This window comes from Colossoma macropomum, unplaced genomic scaffold (genome assembly GCF_904425465.1).
Source record: "Colossoma macropomum unplaced genomic scaffold, Colossoma_macropomum, whole genome shotgun sequence".
Taxonomy (NCBI): domain Eukaryota; kingdom Metazoa; phylum Chordata; class Actinopteri; order Characiformes; family Serrasalmidae; genus Colossoma; species Colossoma macropomum.
This window is the reverse complement of record NW_023494796.1, coordinates 15,066,317-15,084,604: the sequence shown is the minus strand read 5'-3', so window position 1 is coordinate 15,084,604 and position 18,288 is coordinate 15,066,317. Positions and strand designations below refer to the sequence as shown.

The 18,288-nt window shown below is 39.1% G+C and overlaps 1 protein-coding gene across 1 annotated transcript; it reads left to right on the top strand.

Annotated features, from left to right (window-relative positions):
* The first annotated feature begins 702 nt into the window (after window positions 1-702).
* Window positions 703-12,463, top strand: grhprb (glyoxylate reductase/hydroxypyruvate reductase b). The gene is made up of 9 exons (XM_036582906.1): window positions 703-957; window positions 4,468-4,598; window positions 4,693-4,765; window positions 5,605-5,721; window positions 7,164-7,252; window positions 8,354-8,458; window positions 10,575-10,710; window positions 11,159-11,289; window positions 11,450-12,463. Exons 1-9 carry the CDS (start codon window positions 803-805, stop codon window positions 11,569-11,571), a joined length of 1,059 nt encoding a protein of 352 aa, XP_036438799.1. The 5' UTR covers window positions 703-802; the 3' UTR covers window positions 11,572-12,463.
* The last annotated feature ends 5,825 nt before the right edge of the window (window positions 12,464-18,288 follow it).

The window sequence follows — 18,288 nt, the reverse complement described above, 5'->3', positions numbered from 1 at the left end:
CTAGTAAAGCAGCTCACTTTCCTGTACTTGTCCACGTTTAGCTGTTGAGGCTGTTGGAATAACAGTACATCCCTCTCTGATTTGTCCTCTATCGCCCCCTTCAGTACTGAGTGTTTTAACTACCACAGCAATGTAAGAACGCACGGTAAGTTTGTACAGAAGGACTGAGCGTTTGCAGTGCGTTGGCCGAGCGCTGTCTTTTGTGTTCCTGGCCTAACAGAAGTCTTGTGCATCTCTTGCACAGTGATAGGAAACACGGCAGCTCACAGAACACTCTGATTCTAAACGCTGATGTGTTGCACTGACCAGTGTGAACATCCATGCGCTGTAACTCTTATGGCAGATTTACATGCGTTTAAGGGGTCATTACAAAATTCTCAGAATGGGACGCCAACATGATGAACATGGTTTGACTGATTGTTCTATGTGGTTGTATTATTCATATTTTAAAAACATATTCTGGTCCATCTGTGAGTTGTATGGGTCAGCCCCAAAAGTTTGGTCACCCCTGGTGTAATTAGTTAATGCGGTGGTTATTTTCATTTATTATTTTTCATCTCGCCACTTTCTTCACTGCCCACTGAGATAACTCAACTTCCTCCTAACCTTTTGGCCTGGTTGCTCCAGATTATCCCCCTCCCCTCTTACATATTGGTTGAGACCACCGTGCACGGCCACCTCCCCCTAACTAATGCACTCCTCTCACACACTGCTGTGTGCGGTCCGGTCAGGTCCGAAGTCCTCGTGCTGTGGGCTGTTGTCCGGCGTCCAGCCTCCCTCTGTGTTTAACCGCGCTCTCGACATGTGGTGCAGCAGAACGGCGCTCAGGCGGCTCGCGCTCCAAACGGCTCCGCTTTCTCTCGCGGGATTTCGGCGAGACATGTCTGCCTTACCGCGCGTGTACGTCACACGCCAGATCCCTCCGCGCGGACTGCAGATCCTTCGCGAGTCCGGCCAGTAAGTGTGGCAAGCTTAAAGGAGAATTCCACCAAATCTTTCAAAATTCTGTATAAATCAGTGATGAGATGTAAACAAAGCCAGAGTGGTTTGGTGTGAAATGGTTAACTGCAGAGAAACTTACAGACTCTGATTTCTTTACAGTGGTGGTGATGGGAGCCAGGGGTCACAGTCTCTACAACACAAATATAGACATTTTATTGACTGTTCAAAACCACCAGTGAACCTACACGTCTTCTGAGTTTTTATATGTAAAATTAAGTGTTAAAATAGCAGTAAATCTGAAAAAAGAGGACTATTTTGCCTTATAACACCTTCCATATAACCCTCTACCATGAACAGATTAAAATAAACTGATTAAAAATACATTTTAGGCCAAACTTTATCACAAAACTAACCTAAAACAATGCCTCAGGCATCACGCTGAGTGTTCATGACCATTTCAGTAATAACTTTCTGCGAGAGAGGTTTTAGAGGTGGACGTCTGGTTCCTATCTCCACCACTGTGAACAATTCTGGATCAGTAAGTTTCTGTAGAACAAACAAACAAACAAACAACAACAACAACAAAAAAAAACTCTGAATGACTTTGTATACATCTTAAACATTTAATTGTGCAAGAATTTTGAAAAATTGGTGGAGTTCCCCTTTGAAGTAGTGTAGCACAGTGGTCCTCCAAATCAATGTACAGTGTCCTGGAATAGCTCTGTCCTTTACAGGTTAGGATTTGCTGATTTAAAGCAGAAGTTTTCACATGTTCTGCATAATACAAGCATTGAGATGTAAACACAGTCATTCAGAGTGGTTTGATGTGAAATGGTTCACTGTAGAGAAACTTACTGACTCTCATTTCTTTACAGTGGTCAGAATGTCTGCAACACAAATATAGCCATTTTATTTACTGTCCAAAACAACCAGTCAACTGACACGTCTTCAGAGTGTTTATATGTAAAAAGAGTTATAAATCCGAAAAAATTACTTTTCTTTAGGCACTGTTTCATACACAAGTACAAAAGACCATGGATTCACATGTTTTTTAAATTACTTTTCTCCAAATAACAGGTTAATTTCATGTTTTTTTCTTGAGATCTCATGTTATTTATATCATCATGACACAACAAATCTATCTTGTTAAACACTGTCCGTTATGTCATGATAATGATGTAAATAACTCAGCATCTTGAGAAAGCAACATTTGTTTGCTGTGATTGTGACATATCACAAGATCTTGAGAAAACAAATGCAAATAACTCATTATCACAGAAAAACAGAATAAAAAAATAAAAAAAATATGCAAATCAAGCACTTTAGGGCTTCAGGTAAATTTGGACTGTTAAACTATTTAAGACCTCTGTGCCATGAATGCATTTAAAAAAATGCTATACACTTAGAATAATATTCCAGTAACCAGTAAATGACCAATATATTTTACAATATTTCTCTCCTCTCCACGTCAGTTGGGTGGTCCTAATGTTGGGTAACACTTCTGTAAGCAGTCCCCTGACCAATCACATAGCTGACATCTCTTGCCCCGCCCACACAGAACAGTTTCAGAGTCAGAGAAACTTAGCCAGCTAAAGCTAAACCAACACAGCTAGCCTGTCTGTAGCTGCCTGTCACCCGTTCATTCATTTATCCATACACAAACATTGTTCGTTAATTCATTCCATCATTCATGCGTTGCTCTGTCCGTCCATTTGTTCATCCACCCGTCTGCACGTGTTCGTCTGTGGTTTTTTTCATCCAGTGTTTCAGCTGCAATAAATAGGTTTTGGGGGTTTGAAGACCTCTCTGTTGGAAATGTGTAATTGCATGCAATGTGTGGAAGAACACTTTGTAACGTGAGTTGTGCTTCGGACCCCTTCCCTGAGTGGATGAATCTGATGATTGCGAGCGTGTTGAAAGAGAATTCAAAGAGAACCCACTCAAAACTTGATGAAGGTTGTGTCTTCTGAGGATGTGAGTGAATTTTCTACTTTTGTCATCATCTTCTCATATGTATGATGTTGATTTTGTATATGAGACTGAAACATCGAGCCGGATCTTCTTTTTGAGCCTGTGTGTGTGATGTTAATATGTGAAGATGTACAACGTGGTCCGAAAGCCTCCCACAAATTCGACCCATCATCTCTGACTTGTAAGTTATTATTTCACGATGCATCATAGCCAAACTTTGGGCTATATAGATCACTCTGCAGAATTGGGTCAAAGTTGACAACATATTTTGCACTTTTAATTGACTTGGACTTCAGACTAAAATGCTTTTGCTTTGAATGACCAACAATTATTATGTTTATTTTATTGAAATAAATGTTTGAACATTCCATTTTGTCACTTCCAGACAAAATTTTAACACTATCCAAACTTTACCAATAATGTCGGTAATGACAATTTTAGCTAATAATTTTGAGATAATTTTGAGCAGAACTCAAAAACACTAGTCAGTACCTGACTTTCAAACACAGCTTTAATCAGTGTATACATATGAACTCATTTGTCAATAAAACACAAAAAACATTACTTAATTGCAGAAAATCTGTGTTTTGGTAGTGACGATTCTGAATGTTACAGACTGACTTTCAGACTTTGGGACACATTTACTTCAAAACAATGGAATCTAACTGCTCACCATTTGGCCATGAGGGACAGGGATGCAGTCTCACTTCCTACTCTACAGTGCAGGGGTGTGGCTAAAATAAGGCTCCGCCTACAGACTAAATCTCTTTGTGTTTCGGTAGTGACATGAAAATGTTGGACAGCATTTTTTGAATATATTTTTTTATTAAAAAATTGAACTTACGATAAATATTTCAACTTCAGGTTAAATAAATAAAATAAATAAATAAAAAAAAACCATCAAAAACAAAAATAACTAAGTATTATTTTAACAAGTTGAAATTTAGTGGTTAGGGTTTGGGACAGACACCTCCCAAAACAAAGTACCCTATAAATGATGGCTTTGTATACATTTTGCTTATTACTGTCTCAATTAATTATCAATTAATGATTTGAGTTTAAGTAGATGACAACATAATCCTCATAAATATCTTTGCAGTTTGAACTAATTCTGTAGAATGGTCCATATGTGTTTTAGATAAAGAGTCATGAAACAAGCCACAGGTGTGGGTGATAATGAGTGGGTGGAGCCAAGGTGAAGTTGGAGCCAGACTTTTGATACAGTGACACATGCTCGGTTTCCATCCATGCATTTTTGGGCATATTTTGTCTTGTCGAATAAAAAAAATGACTTGACAGAAATAGAAAATAGTGAATAGATACAGCAAAATTCACATAAAAGTCTCTACACTTGCTTGAGGTGATGAAACTTTTGGGGGTGTTTCCACCTGGCTTTTCATGTCGTCAAGTGAAATCCGAATGTGATCCGATCACCAGATGCATGTTAATGTGAGGTGTAAACAGGCCCTACACGGATGGAGGAGGGTTGATAAAATGGCAGCTTCTCTGGATCCACATATTTCTCTCTCTCTGCTCCTCTTTCTTCTTCCTCAGAGTGCAGTTTGAACTGTGGGACTCTGACGACCCCGTTCCTCGTCAAGAGCTGCTAAAAAAGGTCAAAGGTTGTGATGGACTGCTCTGTGTGCTGACGGAGAAGATTGATGCTGAAGTATTAGATGCTGCAGGTCTGGCGAGAAACCTCTTATCCAGTAATGACGGCCCATGAGACAAATAAGTATCTATAATGGTGGAGCTGAAAGTCTGTTTTGCTGTATTCAGGTCCCAACCTAAAGGTGCTCAGTACCATGTCAGTGGGGTTTGACCATCTTTCACTGGATGAGCTAAAGAAAAGGTCAGTGGATGTGCAAAAAAAAGAGAAAAATGTATTTCCTTTTCTACTCAAAGACTCAGTGCTTCCAGTATTATAAAACCAATTTGGCTGCAATGATTCCAAATGCTAGTTCTGCATTTTAGATAATTATGAAGAAATGTTAGAACCAGAAGGATGAACAGAACTGTAGATGATTCTAACATGACTGAGAAAGCTACCATTAGGACCACTTCTGAATACTTAGGGGGCTTAATTAACATCCTACTTTAGGGGGCCCCACCCAGCTCTATCATAAGAAGAATTAACACTTCATGTTGATGAGGAAAGAGATTTAATAAATATGTGAATAATCAACAATGTATGGGGTAAACAGAATAATTTAAAAAATAAAATAAAAATGTCATTGCAATGCTTGTTTATCAATTATCATCAAGGGTGTCTTCATAGGACACTTCGTTTTCTGCCTGTAACATGACACAAACAATAAAAATATTCAGGTTTTTAAGTGATTGCACTCGTATTTCTTGCGCTCATAGCAGGAAATGACCTTTACATACATTTATCCTATAATATACTTATGTTTTAATAACTTTTTTAAAAACTTTGCTAAACACTGCTGTTCTCAAGCTGCTTGAAATGTTAATTAAAACATCAGAAACACATTTTGCTGTCCAGTTTATAAGATTTAAATTGACATTGTAAAAGTTATTATTTTATATATTATAACATAAATATTAATCTGACAAGCGATTCCATATAGTATGTTGCTGTCACTACTAAAACAGCTGCTAACATCTCTAAAAGCTTGTACATTGTTGAGATATGAAGTTTAACTTGATTTTATAATGATGTTTCTTCAGGGGGATCCGTGTAGGATACACTCCTGAGGTGCTGACCGATGCTGTGGCCGAGCTGACCATTGCCCTTCTCCTTGCTACATCGCGAAGACTCATTGAGGCCTCACACGAGGCCAAAACGTACACAAACACAGATTCATTCTTTCAGCCATTTGCTTGTGCTCATGTTGCAGCAGTGAGGAGGAATATAATTGGATTTTGGTTTGTGGATTGTTTTGAAGTCATTTTAGCTCAAGCTACAACAGACATAACCTAAAAACATCACCGGGGAGAGAAATTACCCAAAACAGTGTGACTAGGGGCTGGTTTTACCCAGATTAAGCTGTCTGTTATACTGTAGATGATTTGTAATGGTGATTCAGTATTGATGTTATAATTTAGTTCTTGAATATGTTTAATTAATTTCCAGCTAAGCTAAATGTTATTTATTTAAAGTCAATGTAAATTTGAAAGCATTTTAATACAGTAATAATAGTAATAATAGATAATACAGTATTGTGCAAAAGACCACCCTTCATTTATTGTATTTCTAGTCAAAGCGGCCATTAAGCATGTTATTTTATTTTTCAGGAGGTATTTCTGAGGAGATTAGATATAAGATAATCCACTTGAAAGAGGAACAGGAGTTTTCAAAACTGTAAAAAAAAATAATTAAAAGATACAGAGAAAATGAAATAATAATAACCACCTGAAAGCCCTGGTAGACCACCAAAACTGACACTTTCAGATAAACAGCATTTAAAGCTTTCATCTTTGAGAGGAGAAAATCAAGCTCCACTCTTGATTCACATCTGAAAAAATCCACAGCCATCCTTCCACTGGGAGAAGACGACTCAACCCTTAGTCAAAAAGGATATGTAGCTGTCAAGAAGCTGTTACTGAGAAAAGTAAATAGACAAAAAGAAAAACATTTGCAGATCCAACAAAGAAGCTGTTGGTGTTCTCAGAACAATGGACTGACCACCCCAGAGTCCAGACCTCAACATCACTGAATGTGTTTGATTACTTGATTACATGAGAAGCAGAAAATACAACCAACTTCTAGGACTGAACTTTGAAGGTGTGGAAAAATATCCCTGCAGATTTTTTTGAAAAGCTAAAAGCAAGTCTCCTGAAAAAAATAGAGGTTGTAATAAAGCGTGGACAGACTAAATACTCACTCATCATCTAAGCCGCTTATCGTCCTAGGTTGTGAGGGGTGCTGGAGCCTATCCCAGCACTCATTAGGCAGAAGGCAGGAAACACCCTGGACTGGTCAGCAGTCCATGACAGGGCAGACAAATAGACACACACACTCACACCTTGGGGCAGTGTTGTATCTCCATTTGACCTGACTGCATGTCTTTGGACTGTGGGAGGAGACACGGGGAGAACATGCAAACTCCACACACAAAGGACCCTGGTCGCCCGGCCGGGGAATCGAACCTAGGCCCTTTGTGCTGCTGGGCAACAGAACTACCCAGTGTGAATTTGTTAGATTTTTTAATGCTGGACAAAAATGATTACCAAATCTGATTATTCCTGACTAGCTCAGAAATCTAAACTGAAGTGTATGTGTTTAGAGGCGGCTGGGGAACGTGGAGAACTCTGTGGCTGTGTGGGTACGAACTGGCCGACAGCACGGTCGGCATCCTCGGACTCGGAAGGATTGGTGAGTGATCAGTTCTTGAACCAGTTCATATCAATCTATCTCAGATCTTACAGGGGACAATACTATTCATCCACTTATTGTTTATACGTTCAAGATATATAATTTACAATTTAATCTTTTATGCAAAACATATAATTAATCAATCAATGACCCCCTTTAAACAGCAGGTTTTTATTCAGTTATTCATCTTAAGACTAATCAGTAACTATTATAAATTACTAAGTAACTACTGTGTAACTAGAATGTAAGTTGTGTAGTCATGAAAGTAAGGAATTGAAAGGTGGACTCACATTTAATGTGTTAAACAATTAAATTACTGATTATTGTTATATTCTGAAAACTGTAACAACCTATAATGAAACAAAGCTCTGTTTATGGTGCACTATAAAGTCATATGCAAAAGTATGAACACCTCCAGTCAGATTCCATTACTTTTTATTGATTTTCTAAGTGAAATTTATCATTTTTTACTGGCAATAAACTTAAATATAGCATTTTCTCTGCAAATTTAGTGCACAAAATGTGCCATTACTTTACCCCCTTAATAACTCAGGCTTATTACATACTATGGCTTATTATTCAGTAACTACAGGGACTTCAGTGCTAACTGGTTGAGCTATTCTTAAGTTATAGAAGTGTGTAATAAATGTTGGCCATGTGAGGAGTTAAGGTTGCTGACACAGGTGTTTAGTTGAGCACATAACTTCTATAATCTTCATAGAGAAGCTCTGGAGCAGCCGCACTTGAGCCTAAGGTCACCCAGCCCATTGACCACCAGCACTGCACTGTGAAGCAGTGGTACTGTGTTCTCTGTGATGTAGCTCCATCCAGTATCTTTGGGATGAGTTGGAGTGATCCAGAACTGATCAACCAACAGCACTACCTGACCTCACTAATGCTCTGGTGGCCCAGTGCAATCAAATCCTCACAGCAATGTTCCAACATCTAGTGTAAAGCCTTCTCAGGAGACTAGACGCTGTTACTGCAACAAAGAGGGAACAAACTCACTATTAATACCCTTGATTTCAGATGAAGTGCTGGATGAGTTTGTCTACATGTTTTTCAATTCTCAGTTGTGAGTTGTGTATGTTTGTGTGGTAGGAGTGGCCATTGCTGAGCGTCTGAAGCCCTTTAAGGTGAAAAAGTTCATCTACACAGATGTGGCACCGAGACCTGAACTTGCAGAGGCAATCCAGGCAGAGTACGGTAAAGAGAGAGTACAGTTTACTGCACTGAGCTTCACTTTGTTCACTCTTATTTCAAATGTATTCCTTTATACGTTATACTCTCTATGTTACACAGCAGAGGTTCTTTATACCTTGAATCCAGCTTCCAGCCCATATTGTGTATTTGCTGGTAGTGAATTGGAATGGAACCTAGTGTCATACCAATAGCGACTGCAAAATCTAGTACCGGTACCAGGATTCAAGGTCCAGATTTGAAGACGTCTTTATAGAGTCAAACTTGTGAATGTCTAACTGGTGTAAATCAAAATGATGACGAGCCCTAAAGCCCAACCGATTTATCAGTTGGCCACTATTGTTGACCTATGGTTTTTTGGTATCGGCAAAAATATCACTGATATCACTTCACTGGGACTCAAACTCACGATCCCCCAACATTATGACAAAACACTGGATGGCTGTGAACCCAATATGAGACCCTGTTTAACTAACATAATACAGGCTGAACTGGTGAACCTAAACACAAAACACCATCATGATTACAGTAAAACAACTATGCTGTAACATTTCTAACATTTCTTTATAGTGGTGCTGATAGGAACCAAAGGTCGGGATTAATTTACAGTCCAAAATGACTAGTAAACCTACACATCTTCTGTGTTTTTATATGTAATGTTGATGATGGTAAAATAGTGGGGACCATTTTTAGGACTATTTTTCCTTATAGTGCTCTTCATGTGCCTCTCTGAATTTTAAAAATACATATTTTGCCAAAAATGTATCTCAAAATTATCATAAAACAGTGTCTGAAACATCAGGCAACATATTCAGGAACATTTCATGTAATCTTTCTGTGAGGGAGCTTTTAGAGGCATTAAACTTTTCAGACTGTGAACAATTCTGACTTGGTAAGTTTTTCTAGAACAGAGCATTTCACACCAAACCACTCTGAATGACTGTTTACATCTCAATGACAGATTTATGCAGAAACTTTCAATCAGTCAATCAGAAATCAGTTGAATTGCTCGTTAAGACTGTGAGTTTCTGCTATTTATTTGATTATTTGATATTTATTTGGTCTTTTTTTAGGTACACCTGCTTGTTTCTACACTCATTGTCTATTTTATCAGCTCCACTTACTATATAGGTGCACTTTGTAGTTCTACAATTACAGACTGTAGTCCATCAGTTTCTCTGCATACTTTGTTAGCCCCCTTTTACCCTGTTCTTCAGTGGTCAGGACCCCCACTGGACCACCACAGAGCAGATACTATTTGGGTGGTGGATCATTCTCAGCACCGCAGAAACACTGATGTGGTGATGGTGTGTTGGTGTGTGTTGCGCTGGTCTGAGCGGATCAGACACAGCAGAGCTGCTGGAGTTTTTAAACACCACCAACCAAAAATATTCAGCCAACAGCGTCCTGTGGGCAGCGTCCTGTGACCACTAGAGGTCTAGAGGATGACCAACACAAACTGTGCAGCAACAGATGAGCTGTCATCTCTGACTTTACATCTACAAGGTGGACTGTCAAGGTAGGAGTGTCTAATAGAGTGGACAGTGAGTAGACACAGTGTTTAAAAACTCCAGCAGCACTGCTGTGTCTGATCCACTCGTACCAGCACAACACACTCTAACACTCAGTGCTGAGAATGATCCACCAGCCAAATAATACCTGCTCTGTGGTGATCCTATGGGGGTCCTGACCATTGAAAAACAGGGTGAAAGGGGGCGAAGACAGTACACAGAGAAACAGATGGACTACAGTCTGTAATTGTAGAACTACAAGGTGCACCTATATATGGTAGTTGGAGCTGATACAATGGGCAATAAATGTAGATTCAAGAAAATTTCTGTAATAAAATGCTCACCGAGTGTACATTTTTAAAATAGTGGCTACTGGCAATGGACCATTCTATGTTTTATTATGTGATGACACAACTGTATGAAGACAGACTCATATGAAAAAGGCAATTAAGCAATAGTATTCATTATGAAGAGAAGGTTCCTGGGTGTGATCTTCTGGGTGTTGAGAAGGGAAATTTAATGAAGTTATACAAGTGCAGCACAGAAACGCAAAAACAGGGAAGGAAGCAAAAAGCCAATGCTGGAGTGTGTGTGTGTGTGTGTGTATGCAGTCTCCATGGATGAGCTGGCAAGGCAGTCTGATTTCCTGGCAGTGTGCTGTGCTCTGACTCCAGAGACTCAGGGCATCTGCAACAGGAATCTTTTCTCCAAGATGAAGAACACCTCCATCTTCATCAACACCAGCAGGTAGAACCAGCACTCTCTTTTCACACATGCACAGACTGAGAAAAATGAACCTGTTTACATGACCACTTAAATAATCAGAAAACTGCTGAAACTAATAATGATCATATTAGCGGAGTGCATGTCAACACATCCAATGTGAAGTTGGCTAAACAAGCAGCACAATCAGCCGTGATCAAAAGAAATTCTGGAAGAGATGAGAAAAAAAAGCTATTGAAATATATAAATATGAAAAGGGTTACAAACCATTTCTAAAGCTCTGGGACTCCAGTGAACCACAGTGAGATCCACCATCTCTGGAGACAGAGAAAACAGTCTACCAAAATTCCTCCAAGAGCGCAGTGCCGACTCATCCAGGACATCACAAAAGAACCCATCTGAATGATATAGAATTGGCAGTGATTTCAAAATTTGAAACAATTTTAAACAATTTTTGAACAATTTGTTTTAGGGGTGGAGTGGTAAACCAGGAAGATCTGTATGAAGCTTTGTCCACGGGACAGATCGCTGGAGCTGGACTAGACGTCACTGTGCCAGAACCACTGCCCACCAGCCACCCCCTCTTCACACTCAAAAACTGCGGTGAGCTCCTGTGTGTGTGAACTGATCATGATGGGGATTTCCTGAAACAGTGGTCACTAATCCTGGTCCTGGAGATCTCCATTCATAGTACAACTGTTTTTTTTTTTTTAAACTGTCTGAAATTTTTACTGACAATCCTGCTGTGTGTGTGTGTGTTTAGTGATCCTACCCCACATCGCGAGTGCCTCCTACACTACACGGAATGCCATGTCTGCTCTCGCCGCCAATAATTTGCTTGCCGGACTCCGAGGAGAACCCATGCCCAAAGAACTTCAACTCTGAAACCTCTATTGTAGAACTCATGCCTAATATATTGCAACCCTACAGCCTGAACCTCTGAAGCCATGCCGAAATTTCAACTTTGTAATGTAGGAAAGATTTGTCAGGAACTACAGCTGTAAAGGCCAAAGAAGATCAGTGAAATAACAGAAAAAATGTTATTTTGATCATGTATGAGTGTAGACAAGACCAATGTCTTTATCTTTGGAAAAACGTTTAGATTAATATTAGATTTAAATCACATACCACGATATTAGCATAAACTAGAGCCCCAGCTTAAAACTGCTTTGATAAAGTTTTCTATCTTGCTAATGCTAGCCAGATATCAGTTTGGTTTTTCTAGCTAGTTTAGCTTAACAAAGTCCACAAAGCTAGGTTAGCACTAGCTAGCTGTAACCTTTATGTTATTAGCAACCAGCTATTCTATAATGCTATTAGTAACTCAGCTAGTGTTAGCGCTAGCCTAGCTAAAGGTACTGTTGTTTGGGCAGCATTTCCATGGCTGATGATTGCATCATGGTGAATCGCTTCTAACCCTGAAGGACAGCAGAGGAGGGAGGCATGTCAAAGGGTCCTTAAAGAATAATTCAACTCTTGAACTCTTGTTTTTAAGAACTGCAGCTCTTATCTGCATTATGAAATTAACAGACCAGTGAAATAGAGGTCTTTGGGACAGAAGGTCAAAGTAAGAGATCAATGATCTACACAGAACAAACTCAACAGAAGCCTTCGCAGGCATGTTACACCTTAACCTGTTGGACTGACTGATAATACAAAATCTTTGATTTGATTTGATTCATTAAATATGTTACATGTAGGATTTGTGAAACATTTAGATTACATTTAATGAATAAAAGCATAAATCAGTTTACAGCATAAAATAATGTTCATCTTCCATCTGGCTGTTTTTTTTTAAGTTTTGGCTCTGGTCTTTTCTTAATTTTAGTGCAAAGAATATGCCAGTATTTGTGTTATCATTAAAACATGAAAAGGTATCTGTACAGCCTTAAATACTCACGTAACAGTCATGAAAGATGCAGCAAGTGTTGAACTACTAGAGACAACTGTGCATTACAAGAAGGAAGAACCAACCAGGAATGTATTAACAGCTGTTTTAATTCAGAGCTACATCTTTAATTGGTTTCTTAACAGATTAAAAACCATTATTATTTCTACAGTATGACAATGATACAGTAAGTGCACAAGAACCAATCAAAACTCCATTTCTTTTGACTTTTCTAGGCCTGTGTCCCACAGCTTAAAAGCTCTTAAGGCAATCATTGTATTTGTATTGTCGCTCAGCAGGAATTGGTCAATTTCTTTTTACACCCCATTTCTCTTTTCCTCATTGTCCTTCTTTACGCTCACAAAAAATGCTGATTATTCAAGTCTAATTCTTAGCAGTTTCTTGGGACATTAAGGTCCTTTCAGGTACTTCAGATTCAGGTTTTTGCATAAAAAAGTAACTGACAGTACATGTTAAATGACAACATAGGAAAGTCAGCAACATAGACTAAAAATATAAATATAAAAACGCAAACTGTGATCAGGTGAGTGCTAATATTTCATGTTAACATGTTAATTGCACACTTCTGATTTAGTATGTTTACAGTGCATTAAAAGCAAAAACCCATTATATAGGCAAGATATGGATTTTTCTAATAAAAATAACATGGAAAGCAAGAACAATTTTATTGAAATGCTTGAAAATCCTTAGAAAAGAAGCTTATCAGTAAGCTGGTATGTGTTAATGCAAGTAGCCTCTAAACCAGGACAATGTAATGACCAGAGACTGAGCACAAAGTCCATTAAACTCTTTTTAGCCTGAACAAAGATGAGTTTTCTATGACAAAATGCGTTGTACAGTTCTTTTTCTGAAACCTGTAAACAGAAAGTGTTGCGCGCCCTTGTTCCAAACGGCTAAAGGAAAGATTCTGTCAGTAATGCTAGTGTTGCTAACAAAAATGGAAGCTAGAAACCACCAGTTAGCTAAGTTCACATTTTTGGCTATTCATTTTCCCTGTTAGCAACATTAGCATTACTGACAGAAGCATTACCTTACATTTAGATTTACATCTTTTATCTCCATTTAAATCTCCTTTCTGAACACTTTTCCCCTCATACAGCTGTACAACCATGAGCTCATGATTAGCATATAAGACTAGCACGCTGGTATAAGACTACTATAACAGCATTTAAGAAAAGGACTCGACGACTGGAGCATTTACACCACAAAACACAGTTCAAACCTGTAAGATCTGTTTATCTACTCTTGTCGCTTGAAAGTTTTTTTTCTTCTGTCTCTTGCGGAGAAATGAAGTTAAAGCCACAAAGGTTGAAGGTGCAATATTTACACTGTGGCGTGCGTTTCTTTCTTTTTCTTTCAGCCCTTAAAAATGAATGACCGCTTGCACACTGGCCTCACACATTCACGGACACAAACCGCACGTACGCTCAACAATAGCCTGTTGGAAACGGTTCTAAATAACTGACCCAATACCAAAATGTACTACGACATAAGAACAGCTCTCTGTCCCACTGCACAGCAATTACAATAGTTTCTCTCCAGACCAAGGATGTCCTGAACTACTTCTTTGGTCTCCAATGCCAGCTAATATTCAGTATCGGCTGATACAGAGCGTCATTTGATATTTCTGCCTTTGCAGGTCATACAGTCACAAAGTGCACACTTCATTTAAGTTAGCAAAACCAATCCAGGTTAGGTACGATACGCTGGGCTGCCAGTCAAATGCTACAGAAAATAACGGCAGTGTGACACTGATACCAATGACACACTGAACCAATGTTTTTTAATTAACACCCAATTTTTCCTCTTAAATTCAGTACATTTTTATGCGTTATCTAGATCTCCCTTTACTCCAAACTGCCAATTCTGTTATGTCAGCTAACAGACGCCCACGTTGGCATCACATACCCACCTCACACTGGGGATTGAATTTGTGATCTGAAGACAGGGCCAATGCTTAAAACAGCTGTGCCACTCAGAAGCCCATCATAACATAGCAGTAATGAATGCTTATGACCACATAAAGTCATCTGACTAATCTAAAAACTTACTCAGACCGCAAGTCTCGATTCTGAGGTGAATCAAGAGTCAGATATGGGTGAGTGCGAGTCGAGTTCTGAGTCAGTCGATGTGCAACTCAAGTCCAAGTTGGGTTCCCATTTCTGCCTTAATGGATCCAAGCTAGGCAGGCCTTAAAGCTAAAGGCTTACCTATCCATTAAAATATGGCTCCAGCGGCTCCGATACCGCATTTCACATCGGATCGGGACATCCCTAGTCCAGACAGAAGAGAACAATACAGTTAAACACTACAAACAACAGACAACAATCAACAAGCAGGATCCAACTGTTCTAGGTACAGAGAACGCAACCAGGCTATTTTGTTGAGGCTGGATTTTTACTACCGCTACCAGGTTTTTAACCACCATTTCATAGGTGCCTTCAATTAAAAGGCAGGAAGGAAACTGTCAAGAATCTGTTACGATTCTCTTTTGTGATCTTCTCTTTAACCAAATCCTTATTAAGGGTGCAGGGCTACAGCCACAGATCATCTACTGGTGCTTCCAAAAACTTAATCTTGTTCACGAAAGAAGACATGGCAAGAAGCTCATTGCTTGAGTTTTAATGTCCTCTTCAACTCTCTATCATTGAACCTGAAGTGCACTCTTAGAGTGAAGGTATTTATGAAGATCTTCCCTCATCCTCTTTGTAGGTACTCTGTTAACTCAATCTCGTCTCCAGAAACAGCCCATCGTCGTTCTTCAGGAGGTATCTAGCGCTTACTGTACTCAGTAGTCTCGATTCCAACAGGGGGTCCCGGGGGATCTGCATCTTAGGTAACTTCAACCGATCAGTCACTTTATCAAGTACACCTTGTTTCTACACTCATTGTCCATTTTATCAGCTCCACTTACTATATAGAGGCATTTGTAGTTCTACAGTTACAGACTGTAGTCCATCTGTTTCTCTGCACACTTTGTTAGCCCCCTTTCGCCCTGCTCTTCAATGGTCAGGACCACAACAGAGCAGGTATTATTTGGGTGGGGCGTTCATTCTAAGCACTGTAATGACACTGATGTGGTGGTGGTGTGTTAGCGTGTGTTGCGCTGGTCTGAGTGGATCAGACACAGCAGTGCTGCTGGAGTTTTTAAACACCTCAGTGTCACTGCTGGACTGAGAACAGTCCACCAACCAAAAATATCCAGCCAACAACGTCCTGTGGGCAGCATCCAGTGACCACTGATGAAGGACTAGAGGATGACCAACACAAACTGTGCAGCAACAGAGGAGCTACTGTCTCTGACTTTACATCTACAAGGTGGACCAACAAGGTAGGAGTGTCTAATAGAATTGACAGCAAGTGGACACAGTGTTTAAAAACTACAACCACCACTGTCTCTGATCCACTCGTACCAGCGCAACACACACTGGAGGGCCAAAACATTTTATATCTTTACCAACAGCCAATACAATATATCTATCTAGATCTGAACTGACCATGAAGAGGCCTTGCCAACAAGCGACATGGCTTAAGAACCTGATGTAACCTCCTCACCCTTTTACCAGCTCATGGATCTGATCAGCCTTTACTTATCACTGTAAAACACCGTTTAACATTATTAATGTTCCTATATTTCTATTTACATTGTTAAATTCAGCCTTGTGCACCTATAAAGGCTAATATTTCTCAAAATGATCTATAGGCTGGTTGGAACAAATTCTGACTCAGATCACAGAAAAGAGACACTTATCTCAACTGGAAATGTATTACAAATATCAACAGCATTAGTTGCTACAGTACTGGCAAACAGGCTTATGTGTCTGCACTTAAGAACTGTGTGTGGGTAGAAGTTGGTTAGTTACTGTTTTGGCACTATATACAGACATTATGAACCTTCAAGCATGTGGTTGTGTACAGCTGTATGCAAAAGTTTGAACACCCCTGGTCAAATCACATGGTTCTGTTGATTTTCTAAGTGAAAATAAGTTAGCACACCCTCTACATGGAACAAATACGACATTTTTCCCCAAAAAGTTCATTCATCTAAAATCATAAAATACAAAATTTGCCATAACCATGTTTTATATTCTACTAATGTTAAATTCAGTAAATAAACAGTAACTGTGTAACAAATGTTCAGTGTGTCCAAACTTTTGCATATGACTGTGTATGTTTTGCCATTGGTATTTTCAGCTCTTTTACAGTACAGCATGAACTAGAGGTGGGCGATATTCACTTTCCAAAAGTGTCTATAGACGCCCCAAATAGAAACAAAAACCGCTAAGCAGTTTACCTTAAGCACTGTAGGTTTCTCACTCGAGGCCTGATGGCAAGAGACAACTTTAGAAAGCTTAGAATTACATTTGAGACATTGGAAAATAAACACGGCACTGATCTGAAACCAGGTATTGGTATTAGGCTGATATCAGGAGAATGGTTTGGGTTTTGGAGGGAAAATAAAGAATGAATCTGATCTAGTTCTGTAACAAATCTATCCTGAAATAGCACATATGCACATTGTGTGATGCGACGATGTTAGCTGTTTATTTCTTCCTGCGGAGTAGCAGAGTGTGTGAGCAGTTTGAGCAAGATAGCCTACTTTTAGATGATCATCTGAAGTGAAGTACCTCAACTAAAAATAGCTCATTTTAAAGTGTAGTAGTTTTTAACAGAAGAACTATCACATAGGCACTGGTATTATCTGATACTGAAGGTTTCAGTATCGGCATCAGTATCAGAAAAGTGGTACCATCTCTATTAGAAAGCTATTTAACTGATCTGAAGGAAGCTTAGATTTCAGCAACATGTAACACGCTTGTTTAGGCTGCACCATGTAAGATGTTTTTGTCAAAACTGAAGGAAGTAACATGGTGCGTGTGCGCAGTGACATCTGCCATAGAAATAATCAGTATAGCTGCTGCACTAATAATTTGAGTGAAAGGGTGTTCATGAAGGCCTGGCTGTGTTCAACACACGGCAAAGTTGTCAATCATTGCCTCAAAGCAAAAAATATTATTGATCCTGGTTACTGACATTACAAAAATATTAACAAATATCGCCCAAGTCTAGTGTGGATGACAGTGTTTGCATGCTAAAGCAGGCTACTAGGCACATATTTGTTTTGCTGCCCTAGACATGCTATGCTGGATGTGCATGTGTTTTAGTTAAGCCTTTAAACCGCACTTCAATTAACCCATACATGCTCCACACCCTGTGTATGCTAACAGCATGATTTTCAACACTCATACAAAATATAATTTGAAACCAAAAACTTTGTCTTTTGACTAGAACTGAACTGTGTGCAACAATTTCATATTCTGTTAAATGAGGATTTTGTCAACATTCTGTAATGCTTGGCAAATCCTGATACAGTAGCTATGAAAGAATGCATGTGTGGGTGGAATATGTATCGGTCAATCCCTCACTATCATAACTATGTAACCTACAGTACTGCGCAAAAGTCAGAGATCACCTTTATTCATTTCATTTGCAGTCAAAACGACCACCAGATTATTCAGTTTTCAGGAGATATTTCTGAGAAAGGGGAAAGTCAAATGACAATAAGTCAAGAAACAGGAGTTTACAAACCAGTAGTTTACGTATGATTAAAAGATACAGCAAAAATGCACCAGTTTTAAACTATCAAACTGTTTCCGTCAGATAAACAGCACTTATAGCTTTCATCTTTGAGA

Excerpts from the sequence above, each read along its gene's own strand:
- grhprb (XM_036582906.1), top strand. The coding sequence starts at position 803 with ATGTGGTGCAGCAGAACGGCGCTCAGGCGGCTCGCGCTCCAAACGGCT. Across the intron at positions 5,722-7,163 it reads GCCTCACACGAGGCCAAAAC|AGGCGGCTGGGGAACGTGGA; the intron begins GTACACAAACAC and ends GTATGTGTTTAG. Across the intron at positions 8,459-10,574 it reads GGCAATCCAGGCAGAGTACG|TCTCCATGGATGAGCTGGCA; the intron begins GTAAAGAGAGAG and ends GTGTGTATGCAG.